Source organism: Dermacentor silvarum, chromosome 4, assembly GCF_013339745.2.
Source record: "Dermacentor silvarum isolate Dsil-2018 chromosome 4, BIME_Dsil_1.4, whole genome shotgun sequence".
NCBI lineage: Eukaryota > Metazoa > Arthropoda > Arachnida > Ixodida > Ixodidae > Dermacentor > Dermacentor silvarum.
The window spans coordinates 7,502,719-7,513,381 of record NC_051157.2 but is presented as its reverse complement, the minus strand read 5'-3'; the positions used below and the strand labels follow the sequence as shown (position 1 = coordinate 7,513,381).

General features: G+C 43.9%; 2 protein-coding genes across 4 annotated transcripts in view; one reads left to right on the top strand and one right to left on the bottom strand.

The window, feature by feature from the left end:
- Nucleotides 1-1,916: 1,916 nt before the first annotated feature.
- On the top strand, nt 1,917-5,060 carry LOC119449384 (RING-box protein 1A). Of its 3 annotated transcripts, XM_049666755.1 has the most exons (7): nt 1,920-2,041; nt 2,104-2,218; nt 2,309-2,336; nt 2,410-2,460; nt 2,535-2,605; nt 2,702-2,787; nt 4,914-5,060. In XM_049666755.1, exons 2-7 carry the CDS (start codon nt 2,117-2,119, stop codon nt 4,924-4,926), a joined length of 351 nt encoding a protein of 116 aa, XP_049522712.1. In that variant the 5' UTR covers nt 1,920-2,041; nt 2,104-2,116; the 3' UTR covers nt 4,927-5,060. The 3 variants fall into 3 exon arrangements, with proteins under 3 accessions (XP_049522711.1, XP_049522712.1, XP_037568481.1); XM_049666754.1 differs by having other exon boundaries at nt 1,917-2,041; nt 2,104-2,336; XM_037712553.2 differs by having other exon boundaries at nt 1,957-2,336.
- Nucleotides 5,061-5,180: 120 nt separating this feature from the next.
- Nucleotides 5,181-10,663, bottom strand: part of LOC119448065 (ankyrin repeat domain-containing protein 50-like) — a 78,299-nt gene continuing 72,816 nt past the window's right edge. Inside the window, exon 9 of the mRNA XM_049665128.1 lies at nt 5,181-9,028. Coding sequence (XP_049521085.1) covers nt 8,212-9,028 — 817 coding nt within the window. The 3' untranslated portion in view covers nt 5,181-8,211. The remainder of the gene's footprint in view (nt 9,029-10,663) is intronic.

Sequence of the window (10,663 nt, the reverse complement as noted above, 5' to 3'; positions counted from 1 at the left end):
TGTCGAGTGTTTTTCAAAACAGTTCTATTGAAATAAATAAACGTTCAAGTGCAAATCAGCATACTCGCTCCGCCGCAAAGGAACACAGAGAAGCACATGGTGGCTAGCGTCGCTGTCAGCACTGCTATGTTTAGCAAGTGCACTTTGATTTTTAGCGAGGTGTATGTTTTTCGCACCAAATATAATAAATAGTGTTTTTTATGGAAGGAGCGTTAATTATAATAGATACGAGCGTAATTAGAAGTTACATTTTTGTAATTCTACAAACATCAAACGCCGCTGATAGCGCCTCTGGCGGCTTCTTATGAAAACTTGTTATTGGCCGTGTGGAACGGCCACAACTTCCTTGAGGTCGAACTCCCTTAGGAAGTTTCGCGCTCCCTTATCCTAAAGGAGTTTGTGGGTGCCCGTGTGACACGGGTATTATTTGTGCTTCTTTGTATGGATGGATGGATGGATGGATGAGGCTGAACCCTTTAAATCGGGCGGTGGCATACGCCACCTAGCCATGACCAATGTGGACAATGTTTGCAGCGCCACCTCACGGAAATCAACAAAACTATTCCAACCAAAGCATGGCCTCCGAGAACTGCACGCATACAAAACCCCGCCGACGCCTGCTTGACAGGCTCCGCTGTTAGGGTGCCGCTGTGCGCTCAAGGCTCATTCACACTAGGCCGACGCGGCACCGATTTTGGTCAGCCGACTGTTGGCGACAGCAGTCTACATGACGGAAAACGCTGTATTTTTTACCTCCATGTCTTTATAGGAGGCGTTGGTACGGTGTCTAGCGACCGTAGCGTTGGTTTGGACGGTCGTGGTTTGGACCGTGGTTTGGACCACGACCTACTGAACTCCAGACCTGCACAGATCTCCCTGCTCCAGTACGCCTGGTCTAGTTCACCCCTTGTGCCGCTAGGGACAGAACGTACGAGCAGCGTGGCGCTAGTTATAACCTGGTTGCTGTCGTCTGCTTCTGCGATCTGTCGCAATGTTCGTGCCGATATTTATGCAGCCACAAAGCGTTTACATTGTTTGTAAATGTATGAATTCACAAAAATAAAAAAGAAAACAAAATTTGCGAATGATTGCTTCTCATTTCGATCACGAGATAGTGTAGGAAGATCGGTGCAAGAAAGAAAAACAAGTACAGCCGACCGAAGATAACTTTTCCTTCAGTTGCCTTCGTAGTAGGGAAAAAAATCTGATTACAAGAAGATTCATACAGTGCAATGGAGTAATAATGAAATGCAAAAATAAATAACTTGCTATAGTTATATGAACGAGAAAATTTAAAAGAATCACGCAGACGATATGTACACGCGGGCCACACATAGGCTGCGATAACCTGCAGACGCTGCCGAAGGCATGTAACTACAGCCTTGGCTACATGCAGCTTTCTTGAGTTAATTGCAGATGGGATAACGTAAACGATCACTTTATGGTATACTGTTGTGTGCCATTATGTAAGTCAGAACAAAGCAAGGGATCTAGCATCAGTTTTCAGTTTCATAAAAGCTCCGCGATGCATATTTGGCGGGCCGAACAAACACGTAAGCGATCACTCGATCGGTTTTTATTTATTTTTTCTTGTGTGGAGCGGCGCGAAATTTCCGCATAATGGCAAACCTAGAAAGAATTCGTGAACTATTTTACGCGTTATTACATAACACTACAATGAGTACACTTAAACAATTTTGACATACTAGCTGTTGTCTTCGCAAGAAATTGTCATATATGCTAGCAGCCCGCTACAGAAGAGCAGGCGCACACATTCGAACGCCGTCCAGCCGCTCGCCGAGTAGCAGACAAACAGGTTATAAAAGCGCCACCTATGGCCACCGGTTGAACGAAAGTGGGCGCAAGCTGCTCCCATAGAAGCCGGACATCATCTGTGCAGGTCTGTAGTTCCAGTAGGTCGTGGTTTGGACAATTGTTTGGCTTTTGGGACTGGCTTGGCTTCTGGCTTCGTGTGCAGCTTGGCCGCTGCTGCCGTTGTGCTCGTGCTGTGCCCGATACCTCTGGCCCAATTCGTGCAGCTGTACATTCATTGCCAGTCAATTCATCCTACATTCGAACTTATCGACTTGCCTTTGTTTGTAGGAGTCTTTGAAAGATGGCCATGGAAGTGGACGACGATTTGGACGTGGACCAGTCTGAGCAGCCAAGTTCCACTAGCTCTGCCAGGGGAGACAAAAAACGCTTTGAAGTCAAGAAAGTGAGTCACATTTCCTCGCTTGGCTTGCTGTGTTCCTTTTGGTTTGACTGTAGGGTGTTTTCTAAATATCTATTCCTTATTCTTTTTCAGTGGAATGCAGTTGCGCTATGGGCATGGGGTAAGGTTTCGACCGCGCTGATGACAGATTGGTGTTTTGAGGCATAAGCGCTGTAAAGAGTCTCTTGTTGCAGATATTGTAGTGGACAACTGCGCAATCTGCAGAAATCACATTATGGATCTCTGTAAGTTCAAAATACGCCCGCCTGTTTACTTTAGGCTTCCATTCGTGCAACTGCTGATTCATACACCTTTACAGGTATCGAATGCCAGGCTAATCAGGCTTCGGCAACCAGTGAGGAATGCACCGTAGCTTGGGGAGTATGCAATGTAAGCGGTGCTTGGCCACTCCGGGGTATAATTGTTTAAGTAACCGAAAACAGCACATCGTATTGTCTTCAACCGTCACGTTTGTCACCATTGCAGCACGCCTTCCACTTTCACTGCATCTCCCGGTGGCTGAAGACGCGCCAAGTTTGTCCACTTGACAACAGGGAATGGGAATTCCAAAAGTAAGGCACCTGTATTACGGTCAAAGCTTCTTGCAACTGACCTTTAAAATGCAGCTAACAAAAAAAAAAAAAAAAAAAAAACGCTTTAATGCGCACAGAAATTGGGACCAAAGGTTGCGAACCGAAGTTTTAGCGATACTTACATCTTCTATTGGACAAATACTGCATTTAGTTAAGCATCTTGTGTGTGTGGGTGTGTGTGCGCGCGTGCGTGCGTGGGGGGAGGTAACAATTATCACGATGTTGCCGAGCAAGCTTAGGCTACAATTCAACTGCAACTTCATTTCAGTCCAATACTACTAATCCTTTAAGTATGATACGTAGAAATATGCAAAACACATTCAGAATAAGCATAATCAATGAAAAGAAAATATTTTGCGAAGTGGGGCTTCATTCCAAGCCAATATGGCTTCATTTGGAACTTGTACAGACAGCTCTCATCAAACGTAAACCATACGTGTACATTTCATTTGATTTGCGCCATGTGCGATACTACTGCAGCCATAGATGTTGTGTCAGTCTATCTCTTCTGACCATGCTTTAAAAAAAAAAAATTTAGTCGTGTGCCAAACTTCTTCCTTGTACTGTCTTCCTGCTGTAAAAAATCGTATGACGCTTGCTGCTTGTCATTCAGTGTTGGCCAAAGAAACTTTGCCAGAAACCTCCTACTTAATACCAAAACTCTGCAAGGAAAAAAACCTCTTTTGCTGGTATGTTGCCTGCAGGCAACACTTGTCCATAAAGGGTCAACAGTGACCAAACCTATGCACACTGTGGCTCGCCTTTTAACAGAGGCAGTCACCAAGGGCTGCAAGAAATTTCCTCACACCACATCAATGGAATAGTTAGTAGCTAAATTAATGAAACATATGAATTTAGTGTGCTTCCAGCTGTTCTTGGTGTAAAAATTGTGAGCATAGTGTTATGCACTGCTTCTTGCGCTGTCTCCTGCAACACTTCAGTAATAAAAGTTGCACAACTCGTTTGGATGCGCATGCAAGTTAGCCTCTCCCGGCCGATGGCCAAGTGCTCTCTAAATGATGCTCCACCAGGCAGTGGCTTATTTTGGCCGCACAGCAATCTTTCCCGGGAAAAGGACTCAAATTTCATTATTCCCCTAGAGTGCTTTCATGGAAAACAATGTTATGTTTTCCAATGTACTATCAGCGTCAAATGAAAGCCGAACAACGGAGCGCGTGCCACAAGCATTAGAAACAGGATAGTGCGTGCCGTCCAGTCATCAGCGCAGACAGGCCCACACATCCGGTTTGGTAGCAAAGCGCCACCCCACTGAAGTGCGATTTTTTTTTTTTTTTTTTGCCTGTGTTCCCACTCGGATTTTTGAAAGGAAGAAAAAAAAAGAAAACAGAAGCGAAAATTCTGCAACATAAAAAAAAGAAAACAAGCGAAACCTGCGCTTCTGAATGTTGCAGAATTTTCGCTTCTGTTTTCTTTTTTTTTTCTTCCTTTCAAAAATCCGAGTGGGAACACAGGTAAAAAAGAAAAATCGCACTTCAGTGGGGTGGCGCTGTGCTATCAAACCGGATGTGTGGGCCTGTCTGCGCTGATGACTGGACGGCGCGCACTATCCTGTTTCTAATGCTTGTGGCATGCGCTCCGCTGTTCGGCTTTCATTTGACGCTGATAGTACTGAAAGTAGGGCTTTGATGTCAGCAGCAGCGGCAACAACAAGTTCGATAACCCCAATTGACTGCGGAAATCAATAGGTTTTGCTGGTGCATACCACTCTTGCTGGGTAATTTCCAAGAGGCCATTTTGTGTGTGTTAACGAATATTTTCACCAAATGAATTTTAATGAAAACTATTAGTAGCACAATTGCTAATATTGCCAGTAAATAAATCCTGGTTTTCATAACGCTTCATGCCCACCTTTCCATTTGCAGTTAGTTATATATATATATATACAGTTCTGCATGTCCACTAAAGTTTAGTAAATGGAAGTTGATTTCTGCAAGACACTTCCTGCCTATTGGTGAGAAGGCAGCAGCCATAATTTGCTGCACAACTTAGAGTTTCTGTAGCACACTGGGCAGTTCTCGCGAGACATTACAGCAATACACCCGAGCATTTGTAGAAATTGCATTCATGACTGTTTTTCTGTGCAGGTATGGGCACTGAATGACTGGGCTTCAAGGCTTCTAAATTCAAGCAGTGGATGTTTTGCTGCACTTAATAAAACATTCGATTTTTCGACTATCTTAAGAGTGCTATTTATTTCGGTGCTTCTGCAGGAATAAAAATGTCAAAATGTGTATGGTAATGCTGTGCTCATTCTTGGTATTCCATTGTGCAGAAGAGGATGCAAGATGTTGGCTGTTGTGAAACTTGTTATTTTATATGGGTGCACACATTTCACAAGGGATTCACAAAAATAACTTTCTTACAAGCATTTTTATTTGTCAAAACTAAATCCGCTGCACAAGCAACCTTCAGTTTAGGCTACACGATCGCACACAGGCTCCCCATTCAACAATGAAAGCACAAAGCTTTAGGAGCAAGCATGGCAGCACTTTTTTGCTCATAACCATATCTCTGTGACGCATCGACAGTGCATTTGCAGTCGGTGCTTTGTTTTCAAGATGTTTAGACTATGAATATCACGTTTGTATCATGATGTGCAAGGGCCGCCATCCAGCAACGACTTCCTGCTGAAGCAGCGTGCACAGATTTCACAGAGCTGTCTACACAAAGCTGTTCATATGTTACGCCTCTTTAGTTACCAGAAGTAGTAGTATAAACCTAGGTTTACTCCTATTAGACTATTTGGACATTTCCTTGGGATGCCTAAACTTTTCCTACATATTTGGAAATTACTGCTACCACAAGGTTGTAAAGCCAGTTGGAACTATGAATGTTGCGTGAAATTCCAGCACAATTTGAAATTGGCAGAGTTCTAACATAATCTCATTTCACTGATGGTGTCGCAAGAGCACAAAGATTGTCACACTAACCATGGGGAAACGGGCAACGTGGGTTGACTGCAAAAATAAAACGAGCCAGTGCAGCTAAACTGGTCTCTTGCAAGACCTCTGGCAACAAAAAAACTTGTATTGCCCAATCTGTATTTGGTCCGAACGATCAACTTCTATTGCTTTGTTCTGTACAACTGTCTTGAGATACGAAGATATTTCCATTGTTGGCTCAATCAGCACGAGGCCACGTAGGAAAGTCAAGCGACAAGCGGAGACTGACTAGACATGTCAAACAGTACTTGCAATGCAATGATTCCAACAAATTCTGCTCTTTGGACACCAAAGCATTACACTGAATGTGTGCCTTATAAAAAATGAAAAGCAGAACTACTTCCATGTACTGAGTACACAGTTCCTTTAAGAAACGAATGCCCAATGGACACTTGCACAGAACAGATTGGGATCCCAAAATGTGCAATAATGCAGAAGCGAGTTTAAATTGTCGGTGATCAATGCCATACCAACAAACACCCCTCTTAAAATGTTTCATATGGTCATGACTGCAGATTCAACACAGAAAGCAAAATAAGTTGTGTACAAGCTGCCCTGCTGGGCTTGTTCACTTCCTTGTGTGCATAGCATATGGGTGATAAATTTGAGGTTTCCTAGCTTTGACCCATTTATTTTTAGTCTCATTTAGAAAACGTGCCTTGCCACATGTGCCTCCACATAGTTGCAACATCAGAAAACTGTTCAGGGAAGTGTGCTTGCTGAGGAGCCATTGCAGCAAGTTAACTCCATTGTTCCTTTAGATGTTGCAACAAGGGTTAGAGACACCTTTACACGAAAGCACCGTTCACCCTTACTGCTAGATTTCAGTGCTCTATGGCCTCTTGAATGTGACTAGGTTTTGCATTGTTCGGTCAGCAGCAGCAGCTGCTTCCAAATCACTCGTCCAGTGTAATAAAGGGTAACCAATGGCAACAAAGAAATGAACAGGACAGGGTAAGTTAATACAGATCAAACAAAATGTGGTTCATATGAGAGTTTATCATATAAGCTTTAAATCTACATCATCCCTGCTAGCATATTTTAAAGTAATCAGAGCTTGCAAATTGATTCAATGAAAATATTTGCAAAATGATTTTCATATTGAGCCTGTTTTTCATAAAGGTAAAAGCTTGCATGAAAAACTTGCCATGGTAATTCATTTGCAATTGCTATAACTTTGCTCCCTTTATAAAGCCCAGTTAAAGTACATGACATCCCCACAGCCCTCATAGGAGCAAACCATCTACATTTACTGTCCAGACTGAATCCGCATGCACTGTAATAAATTTTTGTAATGCACTGCTTTGACTCGGTTGCTGTTATGGACAAGTGCCAAAAGTCCGCCTTTGTTATGCCAGCATGAAAATGGCTTTGGCAGCCACAAACACCCTTAGAAAGAACATTATTGAGACAACATTTCACAAAAATAATAATGGTGCGATAAGTAAAATGCCTTTTATGTAAAATCTATACAGTAACAAAATAATTTACAACCCTGCTTAAGAGATAGTTGCACGCAAATGAAAGCATGCCTTTTTCGACATCACCCATGCACAGACCTTTATATTCCACTGTCTATGCATTCCATTGTGGATGAGAAGAGCAACCAGCATCTGAATGCTACTTCTCATAATATTTGTGAAAGTGCCATCCGTAATGGTTTTTCATTGTACCTCTTTTATCCTGCACTGCATAACCTTTCGAGCATCAATGTGTGGTCATTAATTACACTGTTCTTTCGTTTTTATAGAAATATGTGCTCCTTCACAATTGAGATGCAGCAGGTGTGAGTGATGGAATCGTGCTTTTCTGACAAGATGTTCAACAATCCACCAGGCCTGCTTGTACAGAGAAACATCATCAAAGTCTGCAGCTGAACAACCTTTACCTATATTTAATTTATTAAAATGATACTATCTGTTCAAAGGAAAAGGTAATTAGCACAAGGAGTGATGTTCATGCTGTTCAGCAAACAAAGTATGCAGTCCTTTGCAAAGCAACGAAGTGCTACATTTTTCATCAACAGGCGTGTAAAGACTGACCACAAAACAAGAGCATTCTGGGTGTTCCAGAAACCTGCCCACAAAGAAGCACCTATGCAAACAAACTCTTCAAATAAAGGCACAGTGCGCGCATTCCCACGGGAATGGTGGGCTACCCACAGAGCTGTCATGACGGCAGCTGCTCTCTTGGCGCCACCGAGCCCTGCACTGATGCACGCTCCTTTGCATGTAGCAGGTGCCACTGCTTGCAGATAAGGACCACATGCAGGTTGTGTTGTTGATGTGCATCCCTTAACCCTGGCAAAACAGTGACTGCAGTGTGGCTTTGCAACTCTCATACAGCACACCACCACAGTACTACAGCTACTGCATTGCACCTGCGCGCAAGCATGCAAGGCAGCACAGAAGAATAATGCAACCGTTGCGCAAGTCAACTGTTACAAGGGTGTCTCTTTCTTCACGGGAAGCACTGGCCCCTTCACTCCCTCCCTGTAGTTGGCCACTTTGCTGTGCAACTGATCGGACGTGGAGCGCTTGTTCCCTTTACAGTTGGGATTGGTAACAATGCCATTACGCCTTGGCCGTGCATCCACGGCCATGACGGGAAGATCTGGCAGCGGGCCCCGGCGCGGTGGCACAACAGCTGCCGGCGGCCAGTTGCAGCTTGTAGGACTGGACGGCGAACGACCCTCACTATTGAGGGGTGAAAGAACCCGGCTTGCACGGTGCCGCGAACGTGTGCACTGCTGTATTTGCTGGGTGAAGCTGAGGCTGGTTGCACCAGGCTCTGCCAAGGTGGTAACACCAGCATTGTGTTGGGAGCGAGCTGTTGAGTCGGTCCGATTGCTCGATGATTTAGAGTCGGAGTGGGTGGATGCAAGTGAACGACGTTTGTCACTCGTTGATTCTGGAGACTCTGGGCAGAAGAGAGGGGCAGCACATGGTGCAGTAGAAGCTGCAGAAGCGAGCGATGACGTACTAACAGAGCCTAAGGCCTGGGTTGAGCGGCCCAGTGCCAGGCTTTCTTCGAGGAGTCGGACAACGTTGAGGTGCCCCGCCTTGGTCGCAACGCGCAGCGGAGATCGGCCACACTGGTCGGCATGGGAAGGGTCAGCCCCATGCTCAAGCAAAGCACGCACGACTGCTTCGTGGCCTTCCTGAGAGGCAATGCCCAGGGCTGTGGCGCCTTCCACACAGATGTGGTCAACCTGCATAAAACAATGACAGCATGCTGATTTATGACAACCTAAGTTAGGTTGTCATAAAACAATGACAACCTAACTTCAATAGTAAGGCCATTTTACGATTAGTTAGAAAACTGTCTCAGGGCCCCTTTAAGGCAGGACCACTTCACGAGCTTGATATTCTGGACATTCTCATTTAATTTCAAGAATCATAATCACCAATACGAGCACGTAATGTTCTTTATTCTGCCAGTGATATGTGCTCCCAGGACAAGACCTAAGAGGAAGCTTTAGCTTGGGGCCAACTCCCGTGCTGCCTATTCAATTATGTACATGTAAGATGCAGAAATGCTTTTATGAGGCAGCCTCAGGACCTATTTGAATAAAATTTGTTGTATTCAAGGGAAGAAGTTAAATTCTAGTGAGTGTAGGAAGCATAATTTTGATTTAGGTCCTGGATTTTTTTTATGAAAATTTACAAGAACTGGTAAGTTTAAAGAAAAATAGAAGCAGGAACTTTACAAACCTGTAACTCTGCTCTAAATATAGACATCACAGTTCTGTAAACTGCATTTGTTAGAGCAACTAAAGTTGACAAATTTGATATATTAATTTATATCTTACCTGGACACAATTGGTGATTTTGTTACAATGTTAATGATGGTTTTGCAAACGTTCTACTAACATATCAGTGATGTACTTGAGAGCGATCTATAGTAAATCAATTTTGTGTGCTATTAGATTCAGCTTATAGAATTGTGATGTCATTTTTCATCGCTGAGTTACAGAGTTGTAAGCTTGATAGTTATGTTTTCTGATATTTTGCAATTTTCAACAATATTTATTATAAAATGAACGACCTAAATCAAATATTTACTTCCAACAGTCACTAGATTTCAATTTTTTCTTTTAAATGCAAGCAACCTCATCAAATTTGGTGCAGTGGTTTATCCTTTCCCATGTATTCAGATAGGAGCTCCCGAGCTTCTTCCTAAGGGCTCTTGGCTGCTTGCTTGTCCGCATTCAACTTCTTTGCCAAAGACACATGTACTATTACCATAAACACAGTTGACAAAGAGCATTGAACTGTGGTCCAATACCCAATCACCATGAGAGTGTTCATAAAGGCCAGTGCTAAGCTCTACAACCTCAAATTCTCTTGAATACAATATCATACGGTGCAGCAAATAAAGTTACAAGCAAGCAATACGAAATAGAAGTGGACACTGCTTACCATTTAGTCTACAGAGTGCCATCATGCATGAGCCTTCGATGTGCAACTACAGTTAAACCTGCTTATAACAAACCTCCATATAACGAATTCCTGGATATAACGAAGTTTTTCTATTCCCCGCCGTTACTACATAGAAGCACATGTATTGAGACCTCTACGTAACGAAGTGGCAGCGGGAGACCCCCTCGAAATAACAAATTTTCCCCGCTGACAACCTAGAGAATTCGCCCATAATTGTCATTTTTGCGCGAGCAGCAACCGGAAGCACCTTCTCCGGCGCGACGGAATGCGAAGCGGCGGCATCGCGTTTGGCGCGCTCGAATTGATGGCGACTGCAAGGTGAGAGCGAGCGCATGTGTGCGTGCATGCGAGCGTGCGCAAGGCGGGCCTGCATCCCTCGACCCGGCGATATTGCCGCTGAGGGCGTGACCTTTCCCCCTGCCTTCATTCAAACCTGATCCCGCCGCTTGC